Raw genomic sequence first — 18,901 nt, 5'->3', positions numbered from 1 at the left:
TTTTAGATTGACTGGAAGAGGGAATTTATTTCAACATTTAATGTTACCCAGAATCAAACTGGTTTCAGGTCTTATAAAATCAGTTTTAAATATTATCTATTTTCTTTAAATTAGGCAGCATTTATAAAAAAATAAATCTGTAGGAATATTATTAAAAATTATTTTCATTTGGTGTGAATTTTATGTAAGTTTATGTGTACATACATATACCTATTCAGAGTTGAAAAGTGTAATCACACAAAAATTGTGTGTGAATACTTGCAACTCATACAATAGGTACAAATTTGACTTGGTGATAAATATTATACATCCTATTGATCATATTGATATCATATGCTCTTAATAGATTTCTTGGCAGTAACCCCAGCCATGTTTTAGAGTTCAGGGCTATGCTGGGTCTAGCATGCCAGGCTGCTCAGGTCTGAAAGGACTAGGGGCTCTATACACAGTACTTGGCAATATTTGGGTGCTGGGTGGTACTGTGATTGAATTTAGGGCCTTTTGTGTACCAAGCATGTCCTAAAACTTCCAAATAGAAATCTTTATCCCACAGATACATTATTAATTTTAATGTATTTTAATGACTCAATACTGTATTTTTATCTCTTGGATTTAAAAAGAAATTTAATGCTATACTTACCTTTAAGAGACTGATTTGAGGTTTTATGGGAAAATGAATTTGAATACTTACCTTTTATCTGTCAATGATCCACAATTTACTACTTAATAGTTAGTCCTTCAAATTAAATAGGTGATATATTTGATTTGTAAAATAAGTTTGCTCCCAGAAAAAATCATTTTAAATGTTAGAAAGCAGATAACTACATTAGTTTATAAAGATTACTTTATAAAGGATAAGGAAAATAATGTTCAGTACATTTAACTCATACTGTAAACCCTTCAATAGTTGAATGTTGCTTAATTTTTGCAGGATATATTTGCTTGTTCAGAAATTATTAATCTTGTACAACAAGATTGTCAAAATTCATAACATTACCTAGAGATAAAAAATTTAGAACAATTTAAAATAACTAAAACAAGAATAGTTCTTTCGATTAAGTATTTCATGTCATATTGGGGGGAAAGGAATATTCATTATCATGAAGCAAGATTGGATATTTAAAGTGAGATATTTCAAAAGAAAAGTATCTTTAAGGAGTTTAGGAACAAGATGTTGGTTATCAAGCTATTCAAAATTATATTTCTCTAGAAATACCTAAACTAAAATTTCAGAGACACTTTTTAATCATTATGCTTGATGTAGAATTTATCAACTTTCTTTTTTTCATACTTCTAGCTCAAAAAGTACTCATCACATAGGTACTCATTAAGTATTCGCTGAATTAAATTTCATCCCTTTGTTCTTAATTTCAAAAGTTGGAAAAAGTCTTAATTTCAATAATTCTTAATTTAAGAATTATTTAATAAGAAGCATTTTAGACCTGTGCTTTAGACTAGACTTTAATTCAAGTTCATTAAAATTAAATCAGAATGTAAGTTCCATCAATAAATAGCAACATGTTCAAAGAATAAGGAAATGCCAACAATTTTACAGCTGGACAACTGAGCTGTCAAGGTATGAATTTATGTATTCATTATGTTACACAGAAGTATTTCAATTTTTAAAAATTCTTAATGCATATGTAATGTGCTTCATTTTTTTCATCTTCCTTTCCTTTATGGGTAGAGCCTAGGTATGTGCTACTATATTCCTAGTTAAAGAACAACTAAGGCAATACAATCAAACTGACAAATACTTGGAACTAAGTGGACTGAATGAAGAAGTTTGAAAGAAAAGAAAGAAATCTTTGAAACTAGAAATTGCACACGTGAATGATTTTGACTATGGATGTTGTATACAAATAATTATTTTAAAAAATTAGCAGATCTTCTCTTTTTTTCTTTTTCTTTGCAGATGTGTTTTCAATGTCTAAGTTTTAACAATATGATTTATTTTTAAATGAATAGACAAAAGTATACTTGAAGTTGTCATCTTGATTCATAGAATAAAAAATAGAAAAATCAGAGATCATAACAATAAGAGCTTTCTTGAAATTTAATTGTGAATACAAAGTATTCCTTTTTGGAAGTGTTTCTATTCTTCTTACAGAATTGAGTATAAACTGATATGATCTTTTCCCTGGTGCAAGTCACCATATTAGAACACTTAGACATAATAACAGATCTTAGAGTATGCTAATATATTAAATAGGCTAATATGGAGACTAGGGACAAAGAGAAAATGACTAGTTTATCTTCTGAACTAAAGCATCAGAAAAAAGATAATTTAATATATATTATATATGTTTATAATGATATGTATAATCCCATATATATAAGTTCAAGGTTGAAATTTAAGATTCTAGTACTTGACTCAGTGACAGTTTATAATTTCTCATTCTGGTTCTGGTGATCTAATTACAGAGCATGTGTGGTTGTTGTTTTAGAAGTTTTCCTCAATGTGCAACTTCTATGCTCTGTTAAGTTACTGAATAAAGTGTGCTTGCATTTTTTTTAAGAATTTGAAACCATAGGAGAGAACACTCTCTGAAAGAAGTATCACTGTAATAAAAGAAAAAAAAATCCAGGATTTTATTTTAGTTGAGTCTTCAGATACTAGTCCTGAGACACTGGCTCATTAGATCCAAATGAAAGCAAGTACAAGCAAATGTACTGAAAGTATTAGGAATGCTCCCTCTACTAAATAATTTGCATTCCACATTCTGTAATTATATGAGCATGCCATTGGTATAAAATTATTTAGCTTGTTAGTTTCAAAAAAGAATGTAGAAACATTAATAGAATCAGTCTATTAAATGGATTTTTTTTAAAAGAAGGAACCATGTTGATTTTTACCTTCAGTTTTGATAATAGGCTGAAGACTGCCTTCAATCACTTTAATTTTTGGTTCCAGAACTTTGGTTATAATTTTAGTTGCTGAAATTATAGAAAGTGTAACATAAAATGATTTTTACATAAAAACAACTAGAATAAGAAGGCCCTTATTTTCTTGGTCCTTGCTGGGTTCTGATGTATCAAATATGGTAATATGTCCTGGCAGTCAGCTACAAGGAATATTCATAATACATCATCTAGTATCTTCTCATATCCAGGTGGTGAACTCTGAATTCCAGTGACTCAGATTTGTTCCAGTGAAATATAAATGCACTAAGTGAGAAATTCTATCTAGAACTCTATCATTTTGAACTATACCTCTAAGCCTCTTTACCTTCTTTTGAACATCTTGAAAATACTGGCTGCATAACAACAGAAGACAAATAAACATGATTAATTTTATGCAATTTATAATAGTTTGAATTGTGTTGTTTGAATATCTTCTGAATTATAGTATGTTCATGCACTTGATAACAGTGATATGGAAAGGAAGAATGTATAATAGGAATATGTAAAAGTAAAATAAAAATCCAGCCAGCCAGACATGAGCTCTATGCAACAAATATGATATGATCAATATTGAATGTTTTATTGTTTTAAATTTTCCACTTTGTCATCATCATCATTTATCTAAATTTAAAAAGAAAGTATTTGAATGTATTTCCTCCACTCAACTAGGATCATAATGTCCAAATATTATTTAAAATAATAGTCAATAGTTGGTTGAATTTTGAAAATAAAATTAACTGTAAGTGTGCCCTTGGAGCCATACAACCAAAACTGTTGACCTTATGTAATTTCATTTTAGATCCTTCCAGAGGACTCAGTTAATGGGTGTACTAACCAAACTTCAATCATAGTAGATTGTGCTGACAGATTAAAAGCAAGATTTTAACATTGCCCTGTTACATTCTCAGATTTCCAAGAAGTTAGATCCTTTATTTCAACTTTGTCCTTTTTGAATATTTTTTAGTCATATTCAATTTTATATCTTGAGACTTTGAATTATAAAATATATCAAATATATGTGAACAATTATTGATTGCACCAGTCAGCTTGTCACAGAGAAACCTGTTCACAAAGGTGAAGCTCATAGAAATCTCTGATTCTATTATCAAAGTGAGGTACTTACATTTTATTTAAATTTTCAGTTCATATTAGGGAACCTAAAATTTATGATATTTGGTCATAGGTAGATTTGTTAAAAAATTTTTTTTCTGAAGATTTGAGTAGTTTTTACTGGTAAGGGACTGAGTATTTAATACTGATGTTATACCTTTCCAGTTCAAATGGCAAGTTCACATTTGACCCATTCACTAAAAAGCGTTTTTTCCCCCATGTACTTTAAAATGTATGGTATTTGGGGAATAAGAATAATATAGTGTATCACAACTTTTTTAAAGAGATAAGTTAACATGGAAGTGTAAAAATGGAATCCCTCCCATTGATATTCTATTTGATGTTCCCTTCTGAAGAACAGCATATGCATATTGAACAGGGTTAAAGAAACATCTCATTTAGATGAAGGTAGATCCATTAGTTTTGTATCATTTAACATAATGTAACCTTCTCTGAGACAAAGATCCAATTTCAGCAAGGGAAAGGAAAGGAATGATAATATTTGGGGTCATTATAAACAAAATATTGCACTGACTAAAAAAAAAGTGGTGAACCTATTGTGGATAAAAGCAAAGGTAAAGGAATGTAGTACAGATAAACATCTGTAGTGGAGAAAGATAACATAACATTTCTGATGAATAGAGCCCATGAGAATTCTTTCATTTATTTTGCAGTACATTTTAAACAATGTTTAATTATTGCCTACTGGAATTTGCACCATGCAGAGCCACAACTCTTCCAACTTAATCCTTACAACAGCGCTGAGCTTGCCCAATACTAGATTTGCATATGTTATTATTATATAATTGTAATAGTAAGAGCAGCAGACATTTTGTTTTGCTCCTTAAGTTGTCTTTACTCTTTTTATCTTATTATAAATCTTAAGGGAATTTTTGAATAATAATATATGCTATGCTATAAAATAAAATTTTACAACTTGAGTAAATTTGGAAAGTGAGTAATGTTTTAGCTACTGGTATATTTTTAGAGTTGTAGAGTCAAAACAAAATGAAAAGAATTTCTGCTTTGGAAACTACAATGAAAGAAAGAACTAAGACTAACAAAGAAAATGTTATACTCAAAAAATAAGCTCGGTCTGTGAGAATGAAATGTCCTATTCCATTGTTAAGAAGTAGAAGTTAAATTTTGATAATCTGGTAGCATTTGGGGTAAAGGAACCTTAAACTCTAGAAAATTTAACTTTGTCACCTCGCTCTTGGTGGTGTTGTTTCTTCACCCAATTTTATATGTGGGGACTTTTTGAACCATTATCTCATAAATCATTAAGAATATGGGGGATATTTCCTTGTACCACCCTCCCTATATAATTGAGGATCTGAGGATAGGAGAAGCAGATCATTCTGCAATATTATTTCTGTGTCCACACATCTGAACTCTCAGATAGTTTTGAAGTGTTTTTTACTTGTGTCTTGTTAGCTTGGGTATAAATTTTTGTGCCTATTTGCCATATTAAATATTACTGCCAATATCATATTTTAACATTTATGGCTTTTGGATGAATAGGGAAGTGATTCACTGGGGTTGAAGGTGTAGGTGAAGACTAAGATGTCTCATTTTAATTTCAAATACTGCTTCAAAAGGGAAAGATTTGCCATTGTTTGGAATCCTAAATACCAGATTATCAATAATTTCTATTTATAAACACAGAGAAATTTATTGTTATTTTTGTTACATTTTGCTACTTGTATGTTACAAGTATTTACTAAGTACTTACTATAGACAGTCACAGGAATTTCTTTGAAGGTACTACCACGGACAAACTGAAAATAAATGTTCATAGTTATTAAGAAGAAATACAGTAGTTCTAAGAATAAAATGATTGACCACTTCCAAGTAAAAACAAACGATTGCTATACTTAGTAGGAATGAAATTTTATCATAAATAATAATCTAGCTCACTACCATTAGTTTATATAGAATAAAGTACTACTGGATTTGTGATTTAATCTTCAAATTATGTAAAAGTTAACATGAAGTCAAACTTATTAAATAACTTCACAGCAGAGCCTGGCAAGATCCCTATGGTATATTCAATATGCCAAAAACAGTAACAAGTCTCACTTCTGTTTCTGGAGCTAGCAGATGCCATTGGGCTACACTAGCACGCAACAGGGACAAATGGAGATGTTACTGGTGCCTGCTGGAGGAAATTGATGAACAGCAGGAGGACAGGGCTACAATGCTACTGTGTTATTATATAACAGTTTGTAAGTTTTCTGATACCTGGTACATATTTAAAGGTGCAATGTACGGCTTTGTTTATAACTACTGTGAGTAATAAAAATCTTTTTTTGTAAGTAAAGATTTTCCTCTTAGATTAAATAGCAAAGATGATAGAGAAATTATCATTTTTATGTCTGTGTCTTTGGCTGGGGAGATATTTGGGCCACACCCGGAGGAGCTCAGAGCTCACTGTGTTCAGGGATCACTCCTGGTTCTGCTCAGTAGATCATGTGAAGTACCACGGATGGAACCAAGGTTAGTTGTGCAAAGCAAATAAATGTCTTACCACCTCTGCACTCTCTCTCTTTGGTCCTTAAATACAAGTCTCATCTTCCAACTTGATAGCAAATTTCTTTTTAAGAAAGTCATATGTGTTTCCCTAACATATTCCATTGTACTTTACATAGTGTTAGTGTTTTGATCCATTGAACTTTGAATAGCTAGCTGAATAAAACCATAAATAAATACCATTAATTTATTTATAGCTAGATAAAATTCAGTGTCCATCTACTTATCAACATATGAATTTATATTATAGTATATTTAAGCCTGAAGTGTTGCTAAACACATTAAAAAGGATTTCAATAATAGTTTTACCTTAATTTGTATGTATTTTATCAGCTTATTAAGTATTCCCAGCAGTTGATCATTTCCAACTGGTGTGTCTATGATGAGAAATATTAAATAGATATTAGTAAGGATATGTGAACTGAAATTCTAGGTTTCAATTTATTATGATTTCATTTACTAATACATTTAATAATTACCAACCTGCAGGGTAGAGAAGTTTATCCACAACATGAATGACGCCATTTGTTGTCATGATATCAGATTCTTTTGATTTTAATTCATTCACCAGAAGTGTATCGTTTACCTAACAAGTCAGATAATAACAATATAAATTTAATAAAAGTTAAACATTATTAAATGTTGAGTATAAGGAAATAATCATTTTACACTGTTGTAAATTAAAGTCATTTTAGACAACTTACTCCTTTCACATAGATTTTGCTTCCTTGGGTGGTCTTTAGAATATTAGTAACACCGGGTTCAAATCCCTTCCCAATAAAAACTCCTGGTGTCAGGTGATAAAGAATGATGTTCTGAAGAGCATTTTTGTCCCCTGTTAAATAGATTCAATTATTAACAATTCAATGTTTAATATATAACTGTCACTGTTCCCCGTTGTTCTTCGATTTGCTTGAGTGGGCCCAGTAACGTCTCCATTGTGAGACTTTGTTGTTACTGTGTTTGGCATATCGAATACGTCATGGTAGCTTGCCAGGCTTTGCCATGTGGGTGAGATACTCTCGGTAGCTTGCCAGGTTCTCCGAGAGAGGCGGAGGAATCGAACCTGGCTTGGCCAGGCCAGCCGCATGCAAGGCAAACGCCCTACTGCTGTGCTATCACTTCAGCCCGTTTAATATATGAAATACATATTTTATAACATTTTAATTATTAATATTTTTAACATCTTGACACTATGAAGACCAAGTAGAATAATATTACTTTGTTTTTATTTTTGACTCTATTATTGATATCATCAGGGCTGGAGCAATAGCACAGCGGGTAGGGCGTTCGCCTTGCACGCGGCCAACATGGCCGACCCGAGTTCGATTCCTCCGCCCCTCTCGGAGAGCCCGGCAAGCTACCGAGAGTATTCAATATGCCAGACACAGTAACAACAAAGTCTCCAATGGAGACGTTACTGGGCCCGCTCGAGCAAATCGATGATCAACGGGAGGGCCTTTACTTACTTTACTTATTGATATCACAAATTGATAACAAATACCATGACAAAGTTCAGTCAAAATATTATCCAACTTCCTGGGACAAAAACATTAATTTTCATTTAAAAATTGGTGACATTTTCTTCTTTGTCACCTATCTCTGTGGACTTCAGAAGTAACAGTTGTTAGCATAAGTTAACAACTAGCCTAACAATGAACAACTAATTACAAACAATGAGTGACAGTCTACAGAGTCCTAGCAGAACAATAGAAAACTAAATCTATCCAGAAATAATGAAGGGTCATTTGGGGCCTGATACCAGGACAGAAAAGCTGCAAGAGAAAATGAGTTCATGAATTCAAGGGGCAAATAACTGGCATCCACTTCTACTTACGAATCAGAATTTCCCTTTCTTCATTAGTCATTCCTTTAAAGGCATCATTGGTTGGAACAAATAAGGTCCAATCTCCAGGCTGTGTGAGGAGCTCTCTCAAATCAGCAGCTTCGAGGAGGCTGAGGAAGATGCTAAGGAAGAGGGACATACACTATTTAGTTAGGTTTAGATTTAGGTATGCTTCCCCACAACATAGATGTATTGTAAAAAGCATGAGAAAATTGTCAGTCTATTTTCATATGTTTAAAATGCAACCTACCTTAATTAAGTTTCATCATGAAAAACTTTATAGCTTAAATTTTTAAGTTTCTTAACCTCTGTTCTTATCCTATGAAACTTGACTAAATAGAATGAAAAAAGAGGAGTCCTCTCTTAATTTAATATTCCCCAAATTGCCTTTGCAAATATATACTATCACTAAAGATCTTAATTATTTAAAAAAATCATGAGGCATGGTGCACTCCACTTAATTTTATTTTTTTACTCACTATATCAAGCTATGGTACACAAGGAGACAAATATACTAAATAATAGTGAATAATACTAATAACTTAATAATTTAATATTTAATAATTTAATAAATAATTATTACTAAAACATTTTAATTCTGCATACATATGCATGGGGCTGAAGAGACAGTACTGCAGAGAGGGTACTAGCTTTTCAGTGCAGGTCACCTCCCCTTCCCCTATTGGAACTCCAGTTAGAGATTGACTGAACTGGTCTTGGCCATGCCTTAACTATCTCTCCACTCCATAACTGTGTATTAGAAAACTGAGACATAATATGCCAGTAGCTTTCATTCTTTTGTAGATAATAAAACTTACCTGAAGCGCTTATCCTGTTTTAATTTTTCATGGAGGGATTTCTCTGCTGGTTTGATAATCTCTCGGAATATGTGAATGGCACCATTTCTTCCTTGTTTACTGCCTCTCACCATGCATGAGTTTTCTATGCACACAGCCTAGCCAAGAGAAAATATAGCTGTCCGTTTCCTTGTATGAAATAACCACTTTTGGAAGCAGCTACTTAATTTTTAAATAAGCTCCTTTTTAGTCTTCAGGTTGCTCCTAGCACATTTCTCAGAAGTCACTCCTATTCATGCCTGAGAGACCATGTGGTACTAGGGATTGAATTCTGCCCTTTCAAATGTGAAGCCTGGGCTCCAGCCCTCTGAGCCATCTGCCTGGCCTCTTGTTTCTTAGAGATTACCCAGCCTCTAAATAGTTTTCTTCCTTGTTTTATGGATTTGTAAATCAGCTTTCACACTTCCTTTTCAAACAGGTTTTCTACAAGTAGCAATTTACCCAATGTCTCAGGCAGGTAGTTTCATCAATACGTCAAAATTCTATACTACATTTTTTACATTTCTGATCATTGCTCTCTAGATTCTAACTTTCCTTTTATACCTCATTAGATAACTTTTGACACGTTATCTCTGTGGGACCATCTTTAATCATTAAGCTTTTTGACTGAATACTTTATGTGGTTTTCACAAATATTTAATGTATTTTTTTGACTTTAAGATCATGTATGTCACATTATTTAGTCAAAGCATTTGAAAAATAAATCATATATTTGTGTAGAAATTAGAGCATGACCCATTTCCTACACTATTTAAAATATTATATCATTCAGGGTCTAGGTAGTCACCAGTGGAAATAGATCCTGAGATACAATTTGAACTAAAGAAACCAAGAGGGTGGTCCTTCTGGGAATGTTATAGCACCATTGTAAGTATACAATGATAATAACAATACTACAAACTACGATACTTCAGTAAAATAAGGTTGAGAATAAAAATAAAGTGTCTTAAAATTGTAGGGCTTTAGTGAGTAGTTGTCATTTTTTTTTATATTTAGTTTTAGGTAATACTGAACTTTCTATAAAATCTACTAAGCTATAGCTATAAATATTGCTTGAACTGAAACTAAACAGTATTACTATTATAATATGAATTTTATAAATCAAGTTTCTGAGACATTTTTCCTCTCATGAAAATTCTATGTGAAATTTTCTATGTGAAAATTCTTTTGTCAAATCCTTAAGGGTCTTTATGTATCAATGCAATTTAACTTTGAAAGTCATTTCAAAGAAATTTGGCTGCCTAATGGGGATATTTCAATAACAGTATCCTTCATAACATTGATTCTATATAAGAATTATATAGGAAATTAAAAGTATGCCTGACTTCAAAAATTTATTGTGAAGTAATTTTTATTACTTTCTGAAATTTAAATAATGCTTAATAATATAAACTTATTTACAATTAAATGTGAATTATCTAATATGCAAATGCAAATTTTTTTTGTATATTTTCCTTCATATTGTCACACAAGTCATTTGATTCCCTTATCTTTCTATATATTCTTAATGCCTAGAATATTTGCCATTGAGTTAATGATGTTAATAACATTCTGAGTACCATTTGTTGTGGTAGTATTCTTTGAAAAGTGCAAGTAATTTGACAAGTCAATGAGGATATTTTATTTTGTTCTGGTTTACTTACTGTACGGTAGACGAACACTCTGAGTAGTTTGCCTCCAATGGTCTCAAGCTTTTGTCCATTGTAAAGCTCATTAAGATCAACTTTTACTTTTAATATGTGATTCTGCAGAATTAATTTAAGAAGGCGCTGATCCATTCTCAGTGTATCATCTAGAAATAAATTCATTGAGTAAGAGTATTATTTTATTTAAAAGCACTAATGCTTTTAGTTGCTAAGAGAAATAATCTCTAATACTACTGATACTAATTTTCCTACACTCATATTTGAGTTGACTAAATGCTCAAGGCAAGGAAATGTTTGCATCAATTAGAAACTTCCTGAACAACTGCATCAAATAGACATAAAAGGATTACAAGCAGTCCTAACAATGGACTTCACTTCTGTCAGAGTTACATTAGCACTATGTGCTCACTGGTAAACATTAAATTCTAATGCCAGCCAAGATTGTTTCTGGAGACTGCAAGTTGCACGGAGACTGATTAAAAATGAGTCACTTGTACAGATATTTTTTAAATTGATGACAAAAAGGAATCTCACAACCTATAAAAGATGGTGTCAGCCCAGTATATATACGGACATCAGTATTATTGATAGGAAAAGCATCATTTCTAAGAATTTTTTAGTAGAGACCTTTTAAGTGATACTTGTGTTACGGAGGCCACTTCAAATGATACATGGCCTAGTGGTGTGGACCTAACAGCTTAGTGCTCAGGTCATCAATACTCTATGCTGGGCCCAGTAGTATTAGGGGCCACTAGAGTCATACCTGGTGGTGGTTGATGCTGGGGAAGGGACATGGATCTTGGTTTGAAACTGGATCTTCATGCTTGCAAAGCATGTGTTCTACCCCTTTGAGCTATTTCCCTGGTCCAGAACTTAATTATTTTAATTTTTTTCTCCTGTCATTCTGGGGATAAATCTTACACCTACACACATGCAAAGCAATGTTCTGTCACTGAGCTTCATTCTTGACCTTAGAATTTTTTAATGTTTATCAACAATTTTATGTCATAATTTAATGTTTAAAAAATGTAAAAAAGATGATATTTTTAACAATGAAGGGTCTCATTCTCCTAACTCTGAAAGAGCCTTGAATATGGCACCTTTTAAAAAAATCTCAGGGCTAGGACATAGGAGATGTTACTGGGGCCTGCTCGAGGCAATCGATGAATAACAGGATGGTTGTAATTGTGACTGTGATTTTTGTTACTAATTTTTTGCTTGATTATTTAAATATTTATATAAAATAATTCTGGGAAAAGTGGTGGCTTTTATTGTGAGCTACTGATAGCACAGTGGGTAGGGCGTCTGCCTTGCACGCAGCCAACATGGCGGACCCGAGTTCGATTCCCCCGCCCCTCTCGGGGACCCCAGCAAGCTACCGAGAGTATTTGATATGCCAGACACAGTAACAACAAAGTCTCCAATGGAGACATTACTGGGCCCGCTCGAGCAAATCGATGATCAACAGGAGGGCCTTTAATTAATTAATTAATATGGGCATGTACAATAAAAATGTCTTATTTTTATTTACTAGTAATTTGATTCATTACCTTCAATTTTTAATGCCGAATGCACTTACTTATTCCTAGATATTGGTCTTCCCAGACTTAATTGATCTACCAATCACTCAGCTACCATATGGAAATCTTCCTTTGAACAGAGATTATACGCTGCCTCCCAACTGCACCTGAAGCTACCTCACTACTCTTTATCTTTTGAGTGCCCCCAGCAAGTAATATTTGGGAAATACTGATATCCATTTTGGTTCACTATTGGAATAGTACACTGTATTGGTTTTCATAAATGCATAACAATATGATCACATCATTATAAGATCACAAGAGTCTGTTTCCTATCCTAAAAGCAGTATCAACAGCATACATACCAGAAAATGCGTTGTTCACAGGAGCCAGCAGAGTATATTCTCCATCTGGTTTCAGAGCAGATGCCAAGCCTAACTGAGCCACTAGGTCTGTGAAAGTGGTTTGCTGATTTCCAGCCAGCTCAATAACTTGTTTGGCTATAAAATAAACCATCACCATTCAAACAATGTCATCAGTGTTATTATAATCATCATGAAATTAGTAAAACAATTTTTAGCCTTTTTTTAAAGATACTTGCTGCAGGGTAACATGATAAAGCTTCTTGCCCTTCCCTTGCAAGAGATTCTAGTGTCCTTTGGTGGGAGTTGACAACTACAAAGAATTTCAGAAGGAAAGAGTTGTCTTCTTTTAGTGTTCTTTAATTTTCTATTTCTCACATCTCTCCTACTGGGAATGTCATGGCTCTTGAATTTACCCCAAACTGATCATTTGATTATATTTTTCAACTTTTTGTTGTAAAAAAACACTGTAGTACTCTGAGAAACTTCATTAATATTTGGTGTCAGAAATTTTTAAAGCCAAAGTTCCATGCATGGAATGCCAAGCTAACTGGTCTACCAACTTAATGATCAGCTCACTGTTTCTGGTTTGTGCTTTACAACCCTTCTACTGCACTGCTATTTTTTTTCTGGATGCAGTCTTGAAGAATCACAATGGAAGGTAGTAGAATAAGTAAGTGATGCTCACCAGAATCAGGAATTAGGACCTCATCAATCAAATGAATAACACCATTAGTTGCCATTATGTCTTTTTTGTTCACCATTTTGATTCCATTGATTGTTATGCTGTCACCATCACATCCTATCTCAATGGTGTTTCCTTCTAGGGTTTCAAAGACTGCACCTCCCATGATAGCTTCAGAACACTGGAGAGTATTTAAAATGTGGTACTTCAATAGAGCTGAAAGACAAAATGAAAGAACAAGTTTTCAGCTGATGATAAATTGCATTTGACACTTAAAAGGCATACTTGTTATTGAATTCAGTATCCTTAAGAAACATATTAGATGCCTACTCCAGATGGAATCCCAGTAACCAAGAACTTCCACAAGCAAGGCCCAGTTATGCGGTTCTAGGACTGAATCACCACACCACATGCTGGCAGAGGACCCGAGCTGTCTCTACCTGGGTCCTTGTCTGCCCAGCAGACTGGTTGTCATGCCCACAATTTGCCCCCATGCTTCATCTTAGTGCACCAACATCCCTGGCCCAGAGACTCCTAACAGAATCCCAAAATGGATTAGTGCCATACAGAGATGTCTCTGGAACTCCATCATTTACAATCTAAAAATTTACATTTACAATTGTGTCCATGTGAGCTCTCCTGATATTCAAACTGAGCAATGTAAAATAAATTATCTAGTGTCTGTTCCTGGCAATGTAAAATAAATTATCTAGTGTCTGTTCCTGGCAGCCTTGAATGGTGGTGGGAAATTCCAAGCAAAACATAATGCCCAAAATTAGAGAGAGAGTATTTAAGAATACTCCATCATTGTGGAGTATTCCATCATTGTGTGGCTGAATCTCAAACATGAAAAATTTGTAACTCTATCTCACAATGATACAATTAAAAAAAAAAGTAATTTGGAGTTCATGCCCAATTCAATCAGCTTAATCAATGGCTGAACAAATAGCAGTATTCCTACATTATTATATAAAAAAAGAAATATATTAGAAATATATGTATTGTGTTAAATGTGTGTAATATAAAATCCAAGTATTAACTGAGATTAAATTATGTGAATAATCTAGGAAATTTTTTCTTTCCCCCATCTGTAGCACAGTAGAAATAACTTACTCAGCAGACAATAAGAAAAGACCAGCTCTGTGAAACGTTTTGTGTAGTTTTAAATAAAATGTTAGATAAAGTTCTCAATACCATGAGAGTAGCTTGTCATGTGAAATTAATAATAATTCTCATTAGAGACCTTTAAAGTTAGTTGCTAATGATACCTGTTCCAAAATATCAAGGTAACATCCGGCATTAGGCATTCATAGCAGAATAGCTGTGCATAACTTGAAAAGGTTAGTAGAGAATTAGGATAAGATAAATAACCCTCTAGAGACAATATCTGGAAAGTAGCTAAAATAAGGGAAATATCTTTAAGTACTTCAAACGTGATATTAGTCTTAGTAGAGAATTAGGATAAGATAAACAACTTTCCAGAGACAATATCTAGAAAGTAGCTAAAATAAGGGTGATTTCTTCAAGTACTTCTAATATGATATTTTCTCAATAATATTAAATTTAAACTTATCCTATTAAAATTATCAATTTAATTTTGCAAATGTATTGGAACAGAATAAGTTCTAGTCAGCAATAACATAAATTCAACTTGAAAATAGATCTATATCACGATGCAATGGCCAATGAGAAAAGTAATTCTCTCAACTCAATGATAACTTTTACCAAAAAGCAGTAGGACTGTGTAATATATATGGTATACACAATTAAATTAGTGTTTATTTTTAATGTTTATTAATCCTTTTAAATGTCTTCTACTTAATTACTTGACAGAAATACTTAAGTGTGATACTTAGGATACTACTCTTCTTTGGCTACTCTGATAATAATTACACTATTTGGGCTTCGGGGGTCACACTGGTTGTTTTCAGGTTTTTCTTCTGGCTCTGTGTTCTGGGATCACAACTGGCAATTCCCAGGGGATTATATGTGGTCCTGGGAATAGATCCAAGCAAGTAAAGTGGCATTATTATTATAAAATATGGTTTTATATATAGCCCCTATTGTAATATAATTTAATTATATACTGTAACTATCTTTCTGTTCCCTAATTATATTATTAAACTAATTATCTTATTTGTCTGCCTATTCAACCTATTCTTCAAGGATTCTCTACCTCTTCCTCTTCCTTTTCACCTTCTGCTACTCTTCTTCTTTCTCCTTCTCCTTCTCCTCCTTCTTCTTTTTGAATTCCCCATCAGAATCAGTTTTTCTTTGTCTTCTCCTACTCAAGCTGGTAGTTCTTGCATTAATTGATTCTTTTTACATTTTACTTTCTTCTTAAAATTTTTCTAGTGCTCTCATAGAAGAACATACTTTATTTTTTATTGAGGCTTTCCCACTAATCATGAGGTCCTAGGAGTCACTCTTGTTTTGGGTGTGGGAGAGGGAGATGGGAGTATTGGGTATCATACTAAGGCCTTGAATATGCAAGACAAATGCTCTACCCCTTTGAGTTATTTCCAAACTAAGTGAGACATTTTAGTACCTTCGGAAGCCACTTTGTCTCCCATGATCCTTTGTAGGACACCGCGTGGAAGTTTCTCAAAAGCCTCATTGGTAGGAGCAAAGAGTGTGAAGTGACCGTCTCTTCCCAAGGTCTCCAGTATATCAGATGTGACGGCTGCTGTCTGAAATATAAATATGCACATCAGGAAATTAAAAAATCCAACACACTGTCCAGGTGGACTTGAGTGCTAAGTCAGTAAAACAGCAGAAGTTTGTTCTTGTTAGACCTTTAAAAACTATTATTTTAGACAGCCAGGTTTTTCTAACTTGCCCCAAGCTAAGTTTGTAAGATAGAAATTCTGCCAATGTCTGAGTGAAATTTAATATAATGTTTGATGGACACATTCTTAATACACTACACACACCATCATGTCACATATATTTAACATGTTTATATCAGTAATATTTCACATTAAGAAATGATTTCTTTTGTGTAAAATAACAGTCTCTATATTTCGGGAGGTATATGGTTTCAATTTCCGCCATGTATTTAAAATATAGTTTTTGTTTTTATCATTTTTATATTCTTGACAGGAGAGAGGAAAAATTCTAGTGACCCAACAAGTGGTTGTTACTTTTATACTTACCCTGAAAGATGAGAGATCATCCTCAGCTTCAATAATGTCTTGAATTGAAGTGCCAATTTGTGTAAGAACACGGTCAATGACATGTACAACACCATTAGTGGCAATTTGGTTCCCATGAATGATGCGAGCACAATTAACAGTGACCACCTATTATTATTTGAAAAATCAGAGTGAAAAAATCAGACCTATCCAACAACTCCCAAGACTATAAACGCATTCCTTTCTTTGCCATGAACTGCAAATGTAAGAGAAAGGAACCAACAATATAAATGCTAGTGCTAAGAGTGAAGGCCTACTTATCATTATGTCTAAAAACTTGAGCCAGTTGAGAATCAAAGCCAGGTAGAGGTCGGTCTATTTTGAAACATATGGCAAAATATGTTCTTTTTTATTCGAATTAGTGCTTTTACTCTTCTTTCTTTTATAGTGAGTCAAATTATTTGTAATGTGTTTCAATGCATTACATAACGATGCTTAATTAGTCTTAAGGAAACAATTACTGTATAAATATAATCAGTTATATTTCAACAATGTTATAAATAATACCTTATCACTTATTTTCTGTGTCCTGGAAAATTGATTATTGGAAGAACCCATGATTCTATTAAAATTTCCCACAAATGCACTTATCAAAATACACAAAAGTCCAAATCAGTTTAGTTGTTGAAAAGTATTGTTAAAAGATAACTCATTCTTTTGTAAATTCCCTGGTGTGTTCTCATTTATTACCCTTTCTCTTATAATTATTATTATCACTATTATTAATGTTGTGTGTTTTTTTGCTTTTGGAACCATACCTGTCAGTGATTAGTGTTCACTCAGCTCAGTGTACTTGAGGGCTCCTGCCCACTGTACTATCTCTCTGGTACCTGGTCACTATTTTAAATGCAAAGCTATAATAAAAAATATTTTACTAGAACTCCTACTATCTTTTATCATTGAACTCCTATCACTGTCAATTTAATATTTTCCTCACAATCACCTTTTTGTAGATATTAGTCATTAAGTTAGGAATGTACATGCTCGAGATGTGGAATAAAGGCATGACAGAGCACTTAAATTCTGCTGCTTTTCTGAGCATTAAATAAGGTAAAGGTAAAGGTAAAGGCCCTCCCATTGTTCATCGATTTGCTCGAGCGGGCCCATTGGAGACTTTGTTGTTACTGTGTCTGGCATATCGAACACGTCACGGGGAGCTTGCCAGGCTCTGCCGTGCGGGCGAGATACTCTCAGTAGCTTGCCGGGCTCTCCAAGAGGGGCGGAGGAATCGAACTCGGGTTGGCCATGTTGGCTGTGTGCAAGGCAAACGCCCTACCGCTGTGCTATCGCTCCAGCCTGGCATTAAATAAAAACATATTAAAAATAATGGTATTTTTCAAAAATAGTATTTTTATTTAATGAAACTTACCCCATTAGGATAATGATTGATGAAAAGTCCCAAATTGTTATACATTGAAGGAACAACCAAACCATTTTTTAAGTCCTTGGTCAGCATTCTCTTATTCACCATGTGGCTATGTAAAGCATTTAATAATTCAACATTCACATTGTTCTCCAAACCTCTACGAACATCCTAGAAAAAAATGTAGATGATAGAAATTTATTTCATTTTACTTTAGAATTGTTATTTTTGCAATGTCAGGCATGGAATCCAGGGTCTCACATATAAAAGCATGAACTCTACCACTGAACCACATACAGGTCATATTTCTTTTGTTTAATTATTGCAAAATCCCTATTAATAGCATTATTTCTTCTCTTTTACTTCTTTATTGAGTTGATATGATTGTTAAGCCAAACTGACATAATTAATTTTAAATTAACTTAGTTCAATTGACCATGGAAATTTCTAATTCTGCTAACAGATTCTGAAACTACAACATGCATGGCCATTGCAGAGACAGAGATAATTTTCAAATGAATATGTTGGTGAAGAGACAATCTTGATATAAATGCATAGAGGAATATGAAATGAACAAACATTCAGTGGCAAACTAGTAAAAGGACATTACATTTGTATACAATATTTGTGTTTATCAATGATTTTGTTTATTCCATTAAAATTCAAGAATTTTTATATTCTACACCCTTTTATTATATAGTATCATATGTTATAATAAATGGTGCTATGGGAAACTCAATGGCAAATAAGGTGAAGTATTTAACTATGAGGACTTGTATATATTCAGGAAGTTCTGTCCTCCCGTTGTTCATTGATTTGCTTGAGCAGGCACCAGTAACATCTCCATTGTGAGACTTGTTACTGTTTTTGGCATATCTAATA

General features: G+C 33.1%; 1 protein-coding gene across 7 annotated transcripts in view; it reads right to left on the bottom strand.

Annotated features, from left to right (window-relative positions):
* POSTN (periostin) overlaps window positions 1-18,901 on the bottom strand; it is a 41,336-nt gene that overhangs the window by 9,667 nt on the left and 12,768 nt on the right. For 4 of the 7 annotated variants that reach the window (XM_056125992.1, XM_056125995.1, XM_056125993.1 and 1 more), the window contains exons 5-17: window positions 18,026-18,190; window positions 16,618-16,764; window positions 16,011-16,152; window positions 13,466-13,678; window positions 12,781-12,915; window positions 10,893-11,041; window positions 9,211-9,347; window positions 8,384-8,514; window positions 7,251-7,381; window positions 7,030-7,132; window positions 6,856-6,923; window positions 5,750-5,795; window positions 2,857-2,937 (exon numbers count right to left, since the gene is read on the bottom strand). In XM_056125992.1, coding sequence (XP_055981967.1) covers window positions 2,857-2,937; window positions 5,750-5,795; window positions 6,856-6,923; window positions 7,030-7,132; window positions 7,251-7,381; window positions 8,384-8,514; window positions 9,211-9,347; window positions 10,893-11,041; window positions 12,781-12,915; window positions 13,466-13,678; window positions 16,011-16,152; window positions 16,618-16,764; window positions 18,026-18,190 — 1,648 coding nt within the window. The remainder of the gene's footprint in view (window positions 1-2,856; window positions 2,938-5,749; window positions 5,796-6,855; window positions 6,924-7,029; window positions 7,133-7,250; window positions 7,382-8,383; window positions 8,515-9,210; window positions 9,348-10,892; window positions 11,042-12,780; window positions 12,916-13,465; window positions 13,679-16,010; window positions 16,153-16,617; window positions 16,765-18,025; window positions 18,191-18,901) is intronic. The other 3 variants (XM_056125994.1, XM_056125997.1, XM_056125998.1) reach the window with 1 other exon arrangement.

The sequence above is a fragment of the Sorex fumeus genome, unplaced genomic scaffold (assembly GCF_029834395.1).
Source record: "Sorex fumeus unplaced genomic scaffold, SorFum_2.1 ptg000061l, whole genome shotgun sequence".
Lineage (NCBI taxonomy): Eukaryota > Metazoa > Chordata > Mammalia > Eulipotyphla > Soricidae > Sorex > Sorex fumeus.
The sequence above is the reverse complement of the archived record's forward strand: the minus strand, read 5'-3'. Positions and strand labels throughout refer to the sequence as shown.